This window comes from Amphiprion ocellaris, chromosome 21 (assembly GCF_022539595.1).
Source record: "Amphiprion ocellaris isolate individual 3 ecotype Okinawa chromosome 21, ASM2253959v1, whole genome shotgun sequence".
Classification (NCBI taxonomy): domain Eukaryota; kingdom Metazoa; phylum Chordata; class Actinopteri; family Pomacentridae; genus Amphiprion; species Amphiprion ocellaris.
The window spans coordinates 4432998-4452161 of record NC_072786.1 but is presented as its reverse complement, the minus strand read 5'-3'; the positions used below and the strand labels follow the sequence as shown (position 1 = coordinate 4452161).

The 19164-nt window shown below is 40.1% G+C and overlaps 1 protein-coding gene and 1 long non-coding RNA gene across 3 annotated transcripts in view; one reads left to right on the top strand and one right to left on the bottom strand.

Moving 5' to 3' along the window:
* The window catches only part of lin7a (lin-7 homolog A (C. elegans)), a 30256-nt gene extending 13396 nt beyond the window's left edge, over positions 1–16860 (top strand). Inside the window, exons 3-5 of one of the 2 annotated variants that reach the window (XM_055006700.1) lie at positions 6738–6947; positions 7352–7563; positions 14849–16860. In XM_055006700.1, coding sequence (XP_054862675.1) covers positions 6738–6947; positions 7352–7563; positions 14849–14873 — 447 coding nt within the window. In that variant the 3' untranslated portion in view covers positions 14874–16860. Of the gene's footprint in view, positions 1–6737; positions 6948–7351; positions 7568–14848 lie in introns of both variants that reach the window. The other variant, XM_055006701.1, reaches the window with a different exon arrangement.
* LOC129347906 (uncharacterized) lies at positions 4178–5321 on the bottom strand. The gene is made up of 3 exons (XR_008600246.1): positions 5249–5321; positions 5107–5172; positions 4178–4699 (listed from the first exon to the last, which is right to left on the bottom strand). It is a non-coding gene; the product is annotated as an uncharacterized LOC129347906 (long non-coding RNA).
* Positions 16861–19164: the final 2304 nt, after the last annotated feature.

Sequence of the window (19164 nt, the reverse complement as noted above, 5' to 3'; positions counted from 1 at the left end):
GCTCCACTAACTCCTAACACCTCGAGTGCAGCCCCTGCACAGTCTGGTAAAATGCAATTTTAACACCTGGCTGGAGTAATGGTTTGGAGAATTACACCTTTTCACTTTCTTGCTGGGAATTAGATGAAAAATCAACATCACTCTCATACCATTAAATATAGAGTCAGCACTGGGAGTTAATTAGCTTCAATTAGCATAATGAGTGTAAGCAGAGGGAAACAGGTAGCCTTGCCCTGTATGTAGTTTAAAAACACACCTCTGACACTGTTTACATTGTTTAATCAATACAGAAACTGAATGTAAGAATGAATTTTTGGGATGAGTCCAGGGGGTAGTTAACCTAGCTTAAATAGCTAGTGAGTGCAGTGGGAAACTGTTCAGCCTCCGTTTAAAGATCAGACGTATGTCTTGCATTGAAAACTGTACAGTTCTGTTTATGCAGAGCTTACAGAAATTATTAATTATTATGCACGTTTTATTTATATAGCACCTCCACAAATCTGAAAAATTCCCTTCAAGGTAGCATTTTAGCAACAGTTGGACAGAAAAACTACCTTTAAATGGGAAGAAATCTCTGGCAGGACCAGGTTCAGGGAGGGCAGCCGTCTGCCTCAACTGGTTAGGGTGAGGGTAAAGGGGAGAGAGAAATAAACAATGCATGAGACAGCAGCAAACACTAGAGAGGTTGGTGAGGTCAGTTACTGCAGATGCAGAACCAGAGATGCCGTCCAAGAGGGGAAAAAAATACAAAATACAGAGAGAGAGGTGACATGCAGTGGTGGCATATGAATGGATTAACAGTAGAGGAGATGTGTTCAGTGCATAATGGGAAGTCTCCCAGCAGTCTGGGCCTACTGCAGCTTAACTAAGGGATAGTTCAGGATCACCTGAGCAGCTCTAACTATAGGCTTTATTCAAAGTTTTAAGCCACATTTAAAAATAGAGAGGGTGCCTGTCCTCAAAACCCACACTGGAAGTTTGTTTAACTGCAGAGGAGCCTGACAGATGAAGATGACCACAAAACTCCAAAAGCAAAGTGCTCTATTGGGATAATTTGGTACTATGACATCTTAAAGATACGACGGCTTCCATATGTGAGGAGAAGGGTTTGAAATTGTATTCTTTATTGTACAGGGAGTCAATGAAGGGAAGCTAATATGGGGTAAATATCAGCTCTTTTTCTGGTTCAAAAGTTTGGGGTCTCTTAGAAATGTCCTTATTTTTAAAAGACAAGTTTTTTTTTCAATGAAGATAACATTAAATGAATCAGAAATACAGTCTAGACGTTGTTAATGTGGTAAATGACTATTCTAGCTGGAAACAGCTGATTTTTAATGGAATATCTCCATAGGGGTACAGAGGAACATTTCCAGCAACCATCACTCCTGTGTTCTAATGCTACATTGTGTTAGCTAATGGTGTTGAAAGGCTCATTGATGATGAGAAAACCCTTGTGCAGTTATGTTAGCACATGGATAAAAGTGGGAGTTTTCATTGAAAAAGGTGAAATTGTCTGTGTGACCCCAAACTTTTGAACAGTAGTGTATAATAACAGAGAAAATCACCCTCAAATAACATAACGTGATGATAGTTGAATTTTTGAACTCGAGAAAGTCTGCTTCTACTATTCAGGCTCACTAAGCAAATCTTATTTTTAGTCATCCGACTCAACAGTCCTCGTATCTAACTCTTGGCAAGAGTGTATAAATGCATTTCCCAAACTGACATGTTTTTGTTTTTTTTGTTTTTTTTAAAATAAGATGCAGAAAATATGACACATTTTCTAAAAGACGCTATATAAGTGTTATTTTCTTCTTTCAGAAGAAAGCTTTGCTGTCAGCAAAGATAAGCTTATTGATTATCTTCTCCTGCATTTGGAATATCCTGTCATTTCCCAAATGGGCACGACTGTCTGATCTGAAAAACAATATCTCTTTTAATGACTAGTATAAAGTAAATTCACTCTACAAAGAAACTGTGACAGTTAAGCTGGAGGGAAAAAAAGTGTCTTTTTTTTTTCTCAGAAGTAACCACGAAGACGTGATTTAAGCTTTGAAAGTACTCATCTTTCTTTGCCCCAAACTTTGAAAAGTCGCTGCTGCTAAATCTGTATTAAAATTGCATATTCACTAGGCAATTAAACACGCAACAAATGGTGTGAACTGGCTTAGTTTCGGGGATTCTGTCAACTGGAAACAGTGAATATTTTTAAAAGTGCTTAACTGTCTCTAAAAACTCACTATTCATGAAGGCCTCAGTGCCAGTTGCACTCGATCAGTATCAACGTATAGGAAAAAGGAGAAGCACAGGGAGTCTATAAGGCAGAGCAACAATGATGAAATGTGCGAAATGCATCACAACCTTTATGTTCATCCACTTGTCAAGTGTTTTTGTCAGTGAGACAGCAAATCTCCCAACGGTCACATTTTGGGTTTCACTCGAACAACTGGATTCTCTTTGACTACTTCATTAATTTAATCAATTCAGCCTCTAATTTGTGGCCCGAGGCTTTTATTGCTGATCCTAATGGAGGCAGAAGCAGAGAAAAACTCATCACTTTGGATGCGTTAAGTCATACTTATACGGTGTGGTGCGTCTGCCGAGTATCCTCTAGCAAGCTTTTCATTTAGAATGCCTCCTGTGTTTGAGAGGCGCCGGCCATCTGCCAGATTGTTTTTTTGCTCGCAGAAAGCCAGATAAAGTTGTGAAGGTCGATGTGCTGTGAGGCCTGGGAGGCGACGGTATGCATGCTGAGGAGCTGCCTTTTAGCTTCACAGTGGGACAGGAGAGGGAGAGCAAGAAAAGGCAAAGGACGGGGAGAGGGAGAGAAAGGGGAAGGGGGAAATCGTCATAATACAATGGCCAGATTAAAACAGGCAGCGGGAGACGAGAGGGAGAAATGAGCGAAGCAGTTCGAGCAGGAATGAATGTGGATCTGAAGATGCATATGAATATGGAAGAGGGAGCAGAGATGCCGACAGGAGGGAGCGTCAAAGACCTCAAAGTGCCGAGCTTCTCGTCTGCTGCTGGGAATTTCGATACACATCTGCAAAAAGCTTCAGACTGCACTCACCCCCTCCTCTAGGTTTTTTTTTTATCCTCCCCTTTTCCTCACATATCATAAATGATGCTGACTTGACAGCGAAAGCACCTGTGGCGGTGCATCTGTGGATCAGTGGGCACAGGGCATCTCTTTCTCTGTTCGTCTGCCATTAGCTTTCCCCGGCTCTGCCTAACAAGCTCCTGGGTGCTTTGTTCTGAATGTGCGAGGAGCGAGGAGCTTGGCTTGCGGTTCAAAGAAAACCCCACAGCCAGTGAGCGACTTCAACCAGCTGGTAGAGATACAGAGGGTGAAAGTTGCCTGGCTGCTCCTTCAGCGTGAACTTGGATGTGTTAATCCGTGTGCTTAGAAAGCCAGAGAACTTCTCATATGCAGTCGAAATCCCCAGCCCTGACTAAATCCTGACGCTTTGTTATGGCTGTCCTCGCTGAAATGAGAAGGTGCAGCAGAGGTTCATACTCAGCTTCACACTCACTTCGTAATACTAATAAATTGCGTTCCTCCCTCGCGTTCGTTTTGAGTGAAGCCGGTGCAGACTGCAGGGCTTTGCTGTTTCTCTTAAACAACAAGCGGGTTTTGCAAAAAGCTACAAATCTTATAATGAAGTCGCCGTCTAATTAAAAAAAACACAAGAAGCAATTGAATATGTGCATCTTCCTCACCTTAGTTAGCAGCCACACACTTATTGGAAAAAGCTCATCTTACATTTCAGACACATCTCCAAGGTGGAAAAAATAAAAGTGTTTTGTTGCTGGCCAAGAGCCTTTTTAAAGACATGGACAGGTATTTTTTAAAAGTACCTTTTTCTATAGCTTTTTGTCTTCATATAAATGTAGTTTTACTGTAAGGTGGCCTTTTGGAAAAGAGGGGGGTCCTCGGTTTATGACGTCCTCGACCTACGGCGTTTCATCACTGGATGGAACTAGTTGACGAGCGGAGCGGATGAATATGTCGTCATGTGGCGCTATAAACTACTTTGTTTATGTAACATGTACATGTGGCCCAAATATTTATTTCAATATTTTAGGATTTAGGATTTAAAGGTAGGCTAGTTCAAAAGATCTGGCTCGGCTCGCAGAGGTGATAGTACAATAATAAAACACAACAGGACAGGAATTCAAAGTTGGTGTTGGTACCATATATTAAAGTGAATTTTGACATACAAAATATAACCATGAATTATAACCAGAAACAGAAAACCCAAATATTTACAATCTGCAGAGATATTGTTTAAGTGCACTTGAGTGGAGTATTTACAAAATAATAATCAAAAAACAAAAAAAAAAAAACAGCTCAGCCCACGATGGGGAAACCAGTTTGGGATCTAGTCACACGCATGGATGAATTTAGGACTGCACAGTTCGGTCCGGACAGGTTGTTCAGTTCATTCTGACCGGGTATAATTCAAAGAGTCCTTGAAGGTCCCACACACAAGTTGTCCAATGTCCATGGGCCATAGGCTATAGGCCTCAGGCCTCAAGTGTGCGAGTGAGTGGGTGTGAGTAAACGTTGGGGTGGATAAAGGCTGCCACAGCCTCCTACCAGTACCAGCAGAAGGTGTAGACCGAGGTTCTGGGACTCCAGGTAACTTAGCTCCCCATCTGGGGATTACCCCAACAGGATGCAAGGGGACCTGGCCTGTATAATATATATAAACAGGACCATGCATCAGAAATCATCAACACTAGCTAGTTCATTTCATAGAATCTCAATTATTGTTCAGTTACTTCCAATAACTAATTCTTTTCTTGTGTACACAGTATATAACATCAATGATTCATTCCATAAGTCAGTTCATCCCATTTGCAACAATAGAACAAATAGAAAAGTTCACAAAATCATTTGACCAATGTTTTGTCAAAATGCTATTAATATTTGAATGCTCTTTAACGTAAAGAACGATTATATTTGAATGAATGTGAGCGCTGTATTAGCATGTCAAAGGCTAGGTGCTACATAGCCAGTCTATAGAATTGTCTCGGTTCGACATGCTAATGCTAAGCTAGCGCGACCAACAAACAAACATTTCAGACAGACAGACTCACCAATTCCCTTGACAATCCCGACATATACCGCGGCCAAACGGCTCCTACTCCCGCGGTAGGCGAGGACTAAAAAGAACATAACCATCGGATGAGTATTTTTGATGTTAGAAAGGTTATTTTAATAGAACCAAGCGCTACTGACCTGTGGCAGCTATCCAGTGTGTTTCCCCAACACGCTACTGAAGGGGAACCAGCGCCGGGTAGCTTGTATCAAGCGACACAGGCCGAGCGAGCGACGTGATTGGTCAGCTACAGCTGAGCGAGCAATGTGATTGGTCGGCCACAGCTGAGCGAGAGCAAAGGTTTAACGGTCACATGACGAGAGTGACGTATAGAGAGCAAAGGTGAAAGGTAAAAGGTCACATGACTAGGACGACATATTGTATATTTTATTTTAAATGGATCTTCTATTATTTTAATATAGTCTAATTTAAACCTGGGTTACATCTACATTCTTCGGTTGTACGGCACCTTGGATTGTGCTACATTCACTAACTTTTTGCACTTCATTATGGCTCCCAAGCATGTCAGACTCTTCTGATGGCAGTGCTTCAAAGAAAAGGAAAGCCATCTCCATGTGTGCTGTCTTCACTGCAACGTAAAAGCTGCAGCTATCCAACTAGTTAAACTCATGCTTGCAAAATGACTTTTTTACTGTGGCTTTTGATACGCATTACAGAGTGAAAACTGCAACAAAAATAGTATAAAATGACATAAATAGATGTAAATAAATCCTTTTAACTTAACCTGTAAGTCCAAAAATGAAGTTAATTACTTACGACATTGCCTCTGTGGTGTTTACAAAGTAGAGGGCCGTGCATCCAGAAAAGCTCATACTTGTATAAAGCTAAACATCAAAATAGCAGACAGGAAGTGACAACTGTCAACAGACAACTTTAAAAAAAAAAAAGGCTTTTTCAAACTAAAAGTACATCCACAGTTCTGCCTTAAGGGCAACACACCATGGAAGTAAAATTAGATTTAATAAAACACTCAGAACAGGGCGAAACACCGGCGAACATCGGCATTATTAGATCAAGTTCTAAAAACAGTGCAACATATTCTGTTATTTTCTTGTAAAATGACTCGTACATGCATGAAAGTCATTGTTATTCATGACCTTTATGAAGACCTGATCAATATTGTGACGGCTTTGTTTACATTTTCTCCAGTGTTCCGACTTACAGCAAAAATCGACTTACATCAGTCTGTAGGAACAGAACTCTAATGTAAGTTGAGGACCCCCTGTACCCGTCCAGAAAAACTGAATGTAGAATGTCAAAATGTGGGCCATCATATCCTTTTGTGAAGTTGGATGTGGCCCAAATAGTGTCGGTGCTAACCTTGCTAACAGGACTTTTTACATGGTTGTAGAAAAATGTACACTTATTTCTCCACTATATTGAGCGACATAGACAATAGAATCTGTCCACACATCATTCCATCCTTCTTCAATGAGCCTTTGTTGGTAACTGGTAATAGGTTTGGTTTTTTGTTGTTGGTTTTTTCCAGAATTCTCATTGAACAATATGGTTTTGGGTTTAGGGTAGTCTTATCAAACCATTCTACAAATATGTGTACAGAAGTTCAGTGCAAAGTCACCAAACCCTGCTTTCCTTGTTTTCCTTCAGGCTACAGTCGCCGCCTTCGCAGCCAGTGAAGGTCACTCTCACCCGCGTGTGGTGGAGCTTCCGAAGACGGAGGAAGGTCTGGGCTTCAACGTGATGGGTGGCAAGGAGCAGAACTCGCCCATTTACATCTCCCGCATCATTCCCGGAGGCGTGGCTGAGAGGCACGGCGGCCTAAAGCGAGGAGACCAGCTCTTGTCTGTCAACGGCGTGGTAGGTTTAGCCACACTTACATTTCAATATAACGTAAGTGAAGTGAGGATAAATAAAGTGGAGGGAGACTGTAGATGGGTTTGTCTGTGCCTATTTATTATTTAAACCTGCCTTCAAAATACTGTATATATCCTCAGCTACAGTAACTTTAGCAGCCTTTCACAAAGTGTTCTCTATCTACTTTGATATGTTAGCCAACAATCAGCAGAGGTCAAAATGTTGCACACGTCTTGAGTAAGGAGCAGAAACCCACACAGAGACCAGACTCATTCCAAGCAATCACAGGGGATTAAAAATGGAGGAAACATCCTTTTTTCCTTTGAGGGGTTACTATTTTTAAACAGATATTAAAATCAGATCCCTTTAAATTCCTCTCCTTCTCCGTCTCTGTAAACCCCCTGCAGAGCGTGGAGGGAGAGCACCACGAGAAGGCGGTGGAGCTGCTGAAGGCGGCCAAGGACAGCGTGAAGCTGGTGGTCCGCTACACCCCCAAAGTGCTGGAGGAGATGGAGGCTCGCTTCGAGAAGCTGCGCACGGCCCGGCGGCGTCAGCAGCAGCAGCTCCTCATGCAGCAACAGCAACAGCAAAACCTGGCCTCTCAGCAGAACCACATGTCGTAGGTGAGGCGCTTCATTGCTTTAAGGGTGGGGGTAGAGGGACGTGGAAGCCAGGAAGTCTTTTTCCACCACGGCGGTTTGAGAGAGTCTTTGGCTCACCTCGAAGCATGGGATATCAACATCCAAAGAACCAACTCACAGCCGGGATAAGTTTATCGAGAGTGGTACTTAAAACGTTTGCTGTCGTAGGACCAAGAACTACTAACATCACAGGCTGGGTCAGCATTATCGTGACCCACGAGACCAGTTGGCTAGTTCATTAGATTTTTTGTTCGCAAATTACAGCAAATCAAGCAGCAAAATGCTACTACATGCAACAAAGCAAACTTTTCCTTCCTATTCTCCCTCCTATCCCCTCTTCCCCCCGCTAAATAAGTACAGGGGGCCTTCAAATTAGGTTGGAGTTCCGTCCCCAGTGTGGTGTAAGTCGATTTTCACCGTAAGTCGGAACTCCGGCGAAAATGTAAACAATGCCGTTATGTGCATCACGTTATGATCAGTTCTTCATAAAGTCATGAATACCAACGACTTTCATGCATGTATGAATCATTTTACAAGAAGATAACAGAATATTGTGACTAATATTGTTGTTGATGTTGAGTTTTTAGTACAAGATTTACCTATTGTCAGTGAACCTGCCATGTTTTCACTTTAATTATACAGACAAATACTGCAAACAATTAACACTGAAGAATTTCAAGGGTGTTACTCAGGACATTATAATGCAGGAGGAAGCCCTGACTTCCTCCTGCTGAGGCACATTACCAACATGGGCACTGTGTCTTTAAAAACGTATAAAAGGTCTCTAGATGTCATCAAAGACATGTTGTTAACGTCTAATGATGTATGCTATCTTCTCCATTGTCATGTTTGATGCCATCACGTTAATCATCCTTCCAACTCTTGGTCCATCAACATTTTTCCACTTAAGGGAAATGATACGTTTAGCTTATAATATACACATATCTGCAAGTCTAGATTCCTTTCTCTCCAAGTGTGGGATAGTTGGATTGCTGGCTGGTTAGCTAGCAAGCTGCTCATCAACTAACATTCCCCAAGTAAACACAGTGACTGCTTTCTCACATCAGTATTGCATTTGTAGTTTTACTCATTATGCTCAGCGTTCGTAACATTAACGTGAGAAATTAGTTGCTGTGTTTGCTTGTGTACATCACAGTAGCGTCACCTGACCAACAGTGGAGGCGATAAAGCCATCAAAGTTATCAATTTTGTAAAGAAAAGGAGCTAATTCAAAAACAGTGGCTACATTTTTATACACGTCTTTTAATGGCATTAATTTTTTAAATTTAAACTCCATTCTTCCTGCATGTCCTCTCCTTTTCAGTGATATTCTGTCAGTGGTTCATCATCCCCTTTCCCCTGGCAACTTTGTCAATTAACGCCTAACCTATTTTGTCCATTGTATTGCTAACGTTAATGCTACATTTGTAGCAATAATATTACATTTGACATTTATGGCACTGCTGCGAGAAATTTGTAGCCATGCACATTAGGTAATGTTTGCTAAAAATTAGCACTAGCACCAACCCAGACTAGCATTCAGTTCCATTAATAGAAAGGGAGTAAAATTGAAATGCTGCATTCAAAATATAGCTACATTTTAAGACGTATAAACAGAAATTAAGTATAACTTTGACAATGGTTGTTTTGAATATGAATTTACATGTTGTGACTTTTTCATTTAGGAAATAATCTTGTTCCCTGTCTTAGCAAAAATGTATTGAGGAAATCGATACTGCTCTAATGTTTGTACAGTATGTTTTGACAAGCAAGAGACAGTTAGCTTAGTTTAGCATAGAAACAACCGTTTCTGCTCTGAACTAATACTTCTTGGACATTTAAGCTGTTTGCCACAAAATTATTACAAAACATATTGCGATACAAAAACAGGCAGACTGTGAGCTTTACAAATGCCAGTGTAGATGCAGCTTCATATTTAGCAAACACATAAGAAGGGTTGTATCAATCCTTTCACCTTCACTTACTTTCAGACATGAAAGTATTGTCAGCTAGTTGTCATGAATTTGTCAATTAAAGTTCATACTGCAAGTGTTGGTCTTCTAAAAGTAGTAACTCATGAAAGAATAGCAAAAATTAGAATAGTCTAAAATCACTGTAAAGCTGTCCCAGTTCATACGGCGAAGGTCAAACTGCAGTGAGCACAGCTTATCTTTCAGCTTCAACATGGATTTTTTTTTTTTTTTTTTTCCTGTGGCGCAGATTTGGATCACAAGTGTCTGCTGTTTTTGGACTGGCATGAAAAAAAACTAATCAAAACAGGGATAGGGAAATATCCACAGACAGTATTACCTTTTATCTTTTTCTGTGTGAGCATGTGCAGAGCCTCAGGCTTAGACCTCCCAGCTGTTCCTCTTTCAAGGTGACTAGACTTTTACAGTCAAACAAATCCCGCTTAGTAACTTTCACACATCTTCAGACAGCTTATTTTGACTAGGAAACACATTTACTGTGTATATCTTGATCGGAACATTGTTTGTCATGTGTTCAGCTGCAGAAAGTGTAAAAAGTAACACAATGAAACAAACAATAAAAGAACTTGGATGAAGAAAAAGTGAAGTGGAAGCAAGTTCAGCTCTTCTTTTGAGGTTTATTTGCCGCACTCTGTTTTGCCATGCAAGCACTTTTATTGGCTCGTATGCAGGTGCTACATCCCGGCACAAAGCCTCAAACCTCAGCGGTGGATTGTGCAAACTGAGCAGCCAGTATACTCTGTGCAAACATTACCGTTTCTCCTGTGTTCTGCCAGCGATTCTGTTGTGAGGGTTGTAAATTATTCAAGCTCAAAACCGATTACATCTGTGGCTCGTGCTCTGCAGTTATGTGGATAAGTAGGTAAAGCCTTTACTGTTGTTAAATGCAAGTTAAAGCTGGATGGAGGGTCTTTAGACAGTATTATTGCAGTCCAAATTTAGAAGAAAGCTCTGCACTGTCAGTCAAACAGCAGACACTAATCAGACCATGAACCTAAATCACACAATGCGATGCTTAATTGCGCTTAAATTATTTAAGCGTCTCTGTGATGTATTGGAGGCGGGTCCGTGTCCAAGATCTCTGTGGCATCGCCGTTTGATGGTAAATCCCCCAGGCGTGTCTCTTGTCTTGCACTTGGTGCGCTGCAGCTTGGGAAGGTATTTGGGAGCTTGTAACAGTGTGTTGTGGTGGAGCTACAGACAGGCAACTGAGCAGGGATCGTGTTTTATCAATGCCGGCAAGCCGACCGCAGAGATTTGCTTTGGCGGCCAAGAGACTGAAGTGACGCACAGGCAGACGAGAGTGCAACATGAGCCACTGGTCGGTCTGGTTTCCACCTGTCTCTCTCCCTGTCTGTCTCACTGTATCTGTCTTCCTCTACCTGTCCACCACACACAAACACAAAGTCCACTAGCTGTGGCTTTAACCTATTGATCAATAATTAGAAGATGATGATCTGAATAATGTATATGGGTCAATATATAACTGAGAGACTTTTGAAGTTCATGGGATTGTTAAGATCCGACCTCTCGGGTTGGTTGGATGCAACAAAAATAACCAGATGTTAATGGTTCAGGTAAAGGGATTTTATTTTTTAGTGGCAAATCGAACAAAAAAGTGATCATATGAAGAACTCAGGACTGGTGGATGTTGCTAAATCAAAGAACAGAATATAACAAAACGAAGGTGAAGAGTTTATAAATCGAGCTAACACAAACAAAACAACTAAACTGCCTAGCTAAACTTGACCCTCGTGTCGTCCTGCGGGTCAAAACTGACCCGTTTTAAAGTTTGAAAATGTGGAAGAAAAAAAAATATTTTCACAGTGAACACTTCCACATTTTCAACATTTTTGGGAAATTTTTTAAATGTTTTTTGGTGGGAAAAAAAAGAAATGTTAAAAAATGTTTCTTTAAGAACATTCAGAAAAAAAATCAACCATTGATTTTTTTTTCTGAATGCTCTTTGAATTGGATTTGGATTGGATTTCTTGGAAGATTTTTATTAATTTTTAGAAAATATTTACAACTTGAATTTTTGTAAATTTTTTTAATTTTTAATTTTTTGATAAATTTGGGATTTTTTTTTTAAAAAAAAATTAAGGAAAACTTTTCAGGAATTATTGGAATTTTCTTCCTGAAGGTTTTGCAAATTTTTATAAATTTGGGGATTTTTTTTTGCTGAATTTTTGGATTTTTTTCAGACAAGGGAGCAATATTTTTTGGTGCCCATAAATGAAGACAACAGGAGTGTTAAGTACAGTAGCAACACCCACCACAACAAAAACTAATACAAAGAGTGCACAAAAACAAACGAAACAAAACTGGTGCCTCTGAATGCACACACTGAACACACAGTTCATGAATACTCAATACTGAACAGCTTCTTCACACAGTTGATGGACTGCTAACTGGACCTTCAGGCTCCACTGAGACTTGGGACTCCATACAAAATTAGCAGCCGCCAACAGAAGCTCAAATTTGTCTGTAGCACCCACTACAAGTACATACAGATCAGAGGACCACACAGGACAACAAGACAGAGGCACCAGGGTGGACTGGTCACAAATACCAGCCAGCTAGTTTGGCTGTAGTTATATACTCTGCAGGTGTGGTGATGGCTGTGCCCGGTTGGCTGGAGGTGGAAGGGAACTGGATGGTGGCCCAATCAGGAAGGTTGGGAGGCGGGGAGAACAAGGCTGCAGTGCAGGTCGTCCACTAGGAGACATCAGTGGAGATGGCTGGCAGCTGGGGTTCCAGAGAGGCTCTGAAAGCAGCCACAGCTGGGCCTACACATGTCATCAAACCACACAAAGGCCCAAAAGCAATCCACCCCCAGAAATAAGACGGCACACAAACACCTGTAGCCGTAACAGGAATATATCTTGTGTACTTTTTTATTAAAAGTTAAAAAATAAAAGTTTTTTTATGTTCATTATGATCATGCCTTTATAAATTCCATAATTATTTATTATAGAAACAATCACTTATTTACAAAAAATGACTGGATATCACTAAAATGTCAACTAAATAACCGAATTTAAAAACAACCACCTTCTAATTAGCGAAACAATAATAAAATGAGATTCTTCAAAATTAGTTTTGATTGTGTTCTTTTTATTAAATTGAGATAATCATGATGGATATTTCTTTTTTGGCAATATATCAAATTTTATATGGAAAATAACAAATTGTATCTGTGTCTGAGAAATTGCTTTCAACTAAGTTACTCATTACAAAAACACCTCTGAAGGAAGTGTGTTAATTCCAGATCACATGACCTGCTCCACATGATGTCATTTCCTCCTGAAGAAAAGACTGGCAAGACTCCAAGGCTTTCTGAGTTATTTAATATAAAGTAGTGTGTGAGTCAAGTGTGGATTTATGGCATGTCAACAGGTTTACTACAATATCTTTAGAAATAACTTTCAATTTCAAATTTACTCAATTGTATATATAATATTTAGAAGAATCTTTGTGTAAAAATGCCATGTGGTGTTTGGTTATAGGCAGCCATGTTGATTTTAGGCCTGAAAACAGCAAAAATATGATACCTGTCTACTATGTTATAAAAGTCCCACAGTTATATATTGACCCATATAAGAAATACTGCCTCTGCTCCTTCTTCCTTAAGGGGGATTCATCTATTATAAGTGTGTACGTGGTTCTTTCAACTCATGAACTCAGGATTGCGACATGGGAAGTCATGTACACTGCATCTAGGGAATGGCTCATTTTATTTATTTAACACGCTGTGGGGCATTTTCTGACTACCACATTCACTCGACTTCAGTCCACTTGTAGCTTTATTGTACGCTCACTCAGAGAACACAAAAAGCAGAGCTGGTCTCGAGGGCAACGGAGGCGTAGAAGTCTTGTGTTTTCACAAATACAGTTCCTAATCTGCCCATCATGCATCCCAGAATCTCCCTTATCAGTCTGAGGGAAGCAAGCTACTGCATCTGACTCTCTTATCCTGTCAGCCTTTGTGTGGTTGCCTACAATCCTACAATACTATGTTTGTTCATGTCCCTTTTTCTTTTTGGCAAGTCAGCTTGTGACCATGTGAAAATTCAGGCTTCTGTGCATTTCCCATTGCAATCTTCTGATATGTCTTATCATTACCCCTTAGCATTTGTGAATATATATTTCTACAAGCATATTAAACATATGTAAAATAGGATTTAAATGGTTGTACTCAGTTCTGCTCTCCCAAACAAGCGGCAATGTAGGAAATGCAAAATGACAAGATGAGGACTCTGGAAATCAATGTTTTCCTCAGAAATGATCAAATTAAAAAGAAAACATCTATAAGACTAAAACTGCAATATTTTAACTCACCATGCACTGATAATTAAACTTCTGTGGCCTCCACCATTCCTGAAAACACCAGCAAACGCCTCACAGCTGGTAAAGTCGCAGCTTCCACTTACTAGGTTGTGATTAGCACCAGAGGGGGGCGTTCATGTGGACTCAGCAAACACGACCCCATTTAAAGGCACCACAACCACTCTGAATTTAATGGAGGTGTTTCAGGCAAAGAGAGCTTCCTCGACTGTAAAATGCTGTGCAGAACTGCAGAACTTCTCAGCCGTCCTGGACAATTAACTCATTTTGGACAGATTTTGAACAGTTAAGGAAGATTTGTTTTTAGCAAGTTCTGGACAAATTTGAGTAATATTTAGTCATTTTGCACATATTTTGGGTCATTTTTGACAAATTTTAACAACCTTTTGAGAACACGCTTATTTTCTGAGGTCAAATTTGAGTCATTTTGGACTTGTTTTTATTGTTTTCAGTCATTTTTGGAACCCAGCTAAGCCTTCCTAGATGTTTAACTCATTTTGGACTGATTGCGAACAGTAGAAGAGGATTGTTTGAGCAACTTCTGGACAAATAAATTTGGACAAATGTGGTGATTTGTTAAAGATTTCTGGATCGTTGCGAGATAGTAATGTTGCTGACAGACAAGTGTACGCCGATCGTCACATAACCGGTAATGAGTAGTTCAAGGACCATAGGAAAGATTAAAATCCTAAAATTTTTCTGTTTTTACAATTTCTGGCTGATAACAGGTGTGATTTTAGTGACTTTTTTTGCCCAACAACATGCCTTTCAAGGGAGTTTTGGGGTTCTGAGGGTTTTAATTGACTAATAAAAGCATCTATCAATACAGAATCAACTTCAGTGCAGCTCTGTTTCTTGGACTGAACTGTGGTCTAGCACAAAGGCATTGCTCTCAGCTTGTTTTTCTTGTTTTAATGACCCGCAGGTTGTTCCAAAAGAAGAAGAAGTAAAGGAGAGCGAATACGGTGGATCTGTAAGACCATCTGTTTGTGTTGAGGATCCCAAAGGAATCTCCCCGTCACGGAGGAAAACCAACAAGTACAAGACTCTTTAACTTACTCTCTCTCCCTTCCAGTGTACCGCCGATTACTGAGCAAAAACAAAGAGAGCGTTTGTCCCGAAATTGGTGCTTCGAAAAACAAGTATGAGGGAGGCTAACACTGAAAGTCGTCCAGTTTAACTTTGTATGCCCTTTTCTAAGTTCTCCTCCCCTGTGACTTTTACCGACGCTCCCTTTCTTGTGTTTGTCGTTTCGTTTACAGTCCCTCCATTTTGATTGCTTCCATCCATTATGCAGTGGAACCTTTTTGCCATTTTTGCCCTAGATATCATTTGTACAGTGGTGTTTCTATTGATTCTTCAACTGGTGCTTGTGTCTCCGTATGAATGACCATCGGTTTCTTTTATGTGTCAGACTTGTCCTGTTTTGGATAAACGTGAACTCTTTTTTACCTTCTATATTGTAGCAAGAAGAGGATTTTGTATTCTGTAGGTTTAGCAATAACACACATTCTTCAGTTTTTAACCACTAAATTCACGATCCAACGCACACAAACACAGTTTATGTGCAAACGTAAGTCATTGGAAAGCAAACCGGGTCTTATGCACTGTACGGCAGCTTCTCCGTCCAAATCGGTGCCATTTAAAGAGATTATTGATTTACAGGCGGCATGTACAGTTAATGTGCAATAACTGCGATTAACAGAAGACTTTATAAGCTACTCCCAACTGAAATTTATCGAGAAAATATATGCTACAAAGAGGTTCGGTGTCCTGTTCCCGACAGATTAACAGAATGTCATCCGTTTTCATTTCAACAGAGCGGGAATTAAATTTTAAAAACAGATGCTAGAATTATCTTTATTTTTTAGAACCTGTGTATTTTATAGTTTATGAGATCAGAGATTTAACATAAAGTTTTATTGTTCCTCAGATTATTATTTCAGATGTTTTTATTGTATAAGGCTGAGCACGTAGGTTATGTGGATCTATTCCTTGCGTTTTTGTTTGGACAATCATTGTGAGAAGTGTTGAGACTGAGTGGAATGTTTTTTTTCCTCTGTATCTGTAAGAGAAATCAGCTTTTCTCTCCCATCCAAGAGATGAAGTTGTAATCCACCAGGACTGTGTTTACTTTTGTCTCCATCTCTGGTGCTAAGTCCTCCTTGTTGTGTCTTTCTTTTTTCTGTTTTTACTCTGCATTTCCCTGAGTTCACTTATTTGTCATCTTTCGCATCTCTTGTGTTTATTGTTGATATTATTTTTTTGTCATTTTCTGTAGGTAGGTGACGTTCTTTTCTTTTTGTTCGTGCAACCATACAGGCTTCACCACTGAAACTTTTCTTTTTCAGTTTAACCAGAACATAAAACACATCACTTAAATTTAAATGAATACCAGAGGGGTTTCTTTTCCCCCATGAGAGACCAAGTACACTCTGTATGCTAATAACAGCTAGTATAAGAGCTGCTGATGTTAAAAAAGTTGCATTTTTATTGGAAATGGTGCAGATAATGTCTTTAGAATGGCTTTGGGGATTCATTGATAGTAAACGATGATTTCATTTCAAACTTATCTGGTTTACACTATATCTACTTGCACAATTTCAACTCCAGAAGAGCAAAAGTCTTCTCCATTTCCCAAAAAATCCTGTTAGCATCAAGGTCTACTTTGCATTAAGTGGCTGTAATGCTCAGATTTTATGTAATATTCAGACATTTTTAGTCTCTTGCTCACTCTTCAAACAGTACATCTCAATATGACAGAACCCTTTTTGTATCTTTAAATTACAGGTACTCTTTCTTAATTGACTTGCATTTTTGAAGCTGATGGTCCTGCACTTACCGTAAAGATTAAAAAAAAGGACAACAAACTGTTGATATGCAATTGTTATACATACTATATTTGTATAAATAAATCTATGTGCTTGTGTACAGTGATTGCTTTGTCGACTCTTTTGTGATATCCCACGTTGCATGTTGATGGTGTCATTGAATACTTAATTAGTGGTTTAGGAACTGATTTGCTACCTACTTGGTGGAAAAAAATCCATAAAAATCTACACTGCCTGTCCAAAAAAAAGTCACCACTCGGATTTAACTAAGCAAATAGGTACGAGCCTTCCACTGGATAATTACTGCAGTGATGACTCTTACATGATGGTAGGAAATCAACAGTAGAACTCACAGCTATGTTTAATAGTGAAAGTAAGAACATTTCCACACACAATGTGAAGGGAACTCAAAGGACTGGGACTAAACAGCTGTAGCTCTAAGAAAACCACTGATCAGTGAAGCTAATCAGAAAAAAAAGGCTTCAGTTTGCTATGGAGCATAAAGATTGGACTCTGGAGCAATGGAAGAAGGTCATGTGATCTGATGAGTCCAGATTTACCCTGTTCCAGAGTGATGGGGGCATCAGGGTAAGAAGAGAGGCAGATGAAGTGATGCCCTCATCATGGCTAGTGTCTACCAGCCTGTGGGGGTTATGGTTATGATCTGGGGTTGGTCAGGTTCACCAACGTTATGTTCCCATAGAATGAGGTCAGCTGACTTCCTGAATATACTGAATGACCAGGTCTTTCCATCAATGGAGTTTTTCTTCCCTGATGACATGGACAAGATGGTGATGCCAGGATTCATGGGGCTCACATTGTGAATGAGTGGATCAGGGAGCATGAGATGGATTGTCCTCCACAGAGTCCAGACCTCAGCCCCACTGAGAATCTTTGGGATGTTCTGGAGAAGACTTTGTGTAGCAGTCCGACTCTCCCATCATCAATGTAAGACTTTGGTAGAAAATGAATGCAACTCTGGACAGAAATAAATGCTGTGACTTTGCAGAAACTTTTTGAAAAGATGCCATAGTGAATGTGTGTTGTTAGAGCTAAAGGCGGTCCAATGAAATATTAGAATGTGCGACTTTTTTTCGGATGGGCTTATATGTTTGATCAGAGATGTAGAAAATATCTGATCTGTTTAGTCCCTTTGCAGCAATAATGTTGGCTTAGATCCTGGTACACCTGCTTCCAAAGTCTACTGTGTTGTCATGAAAACTAAAAAGCTGCAATCTTCCCTTGAATTGCTCATCGTGCAAGTTTTCAATTGTAGGACCTGACTGAGGACATGGCTTCATCGTGTCCCCAATGATAGCCCCAGCCCTGACTTTGAAAGGCAATCAGGTGCCCAGTGAATTCCTCTTTGACAGTTTGTCTCTGATTGCCCGATTGATCCAAGTGCAGCTCCTAAAGGTGCAGTGATTAAACCTCCTGTGCTGAAATGTCCCTCTGAAGCCTCTTTCCAGGTTTTCAGCCCTGGAACAGAAAGTCATTGGCCCTTTGTTAGCGGGATACAAAGAGCAGACAGTGAAACTAATAAAGAGAGCCTTGTAAACAGAAGTCAAACAGTGACAGCAGAAAGCACAGAAGCGACGTTTCGTACACGCTCTTTCACACAATAAAACCCCTGTTAGCGCCGCTCTCCACGAAACAAGCGGTTCTGCAGCAGAAGACCAAAAGCCTGGGGTGATAAAAGTCAAGCGTGCAGGTGACATTAATGCAGGTGACAAATCCCTCACTCATGGCTGTGGGTGTTAATCAGGAGCAAAGAGAGCCTGAATGTAGCACCTTCTCGGGGTTGCATGGATACAAAAGGCTCAGTGACGACTCCTTCAAAGACGATGAAGCAAAACAGATACGATCATCACTTTCATGAACGTGAACTTCAGCTTCTGATCTCTTATAATCCTCTATCCATACCTCCTCACTGAGTGTATTAACACTCCTAATTCATCATGTTTTCACAGTGATATCCATAGCTGCACCCTGTTATGGCGTTGTTTTGATATGCAGCAGTGTGTGCTGTTAGCCGGACAGATTGAACCCACACCGACTGGATCAGATTGGAAGTGACAGATGGAAGCTGGATGCATATCTTTCATTATTTTTTTCCATAATATTATTTGGTTTTCTTTACGACCAAAAAGATTTGTGGTATATTAATAGACATATAAATAAATAAATAAAAGCTTTCGCAGAGAGGCAGAGGCCCTGTTCGCAGGAGGAATTGATTAATTATTTGCTAAATAAACTGTGTCTCCAGTTAAATAGAGATGAATCATAAATGTCTCAGACTGTCAATATTGATACGATTCCTCCAAAATGAGCAATACAGCTCAGAGGGAAAAGAGAAAATGGAAAGAAATGGATGAAAAATCAAATATAGAAACACTTGAAACGTGTCTAA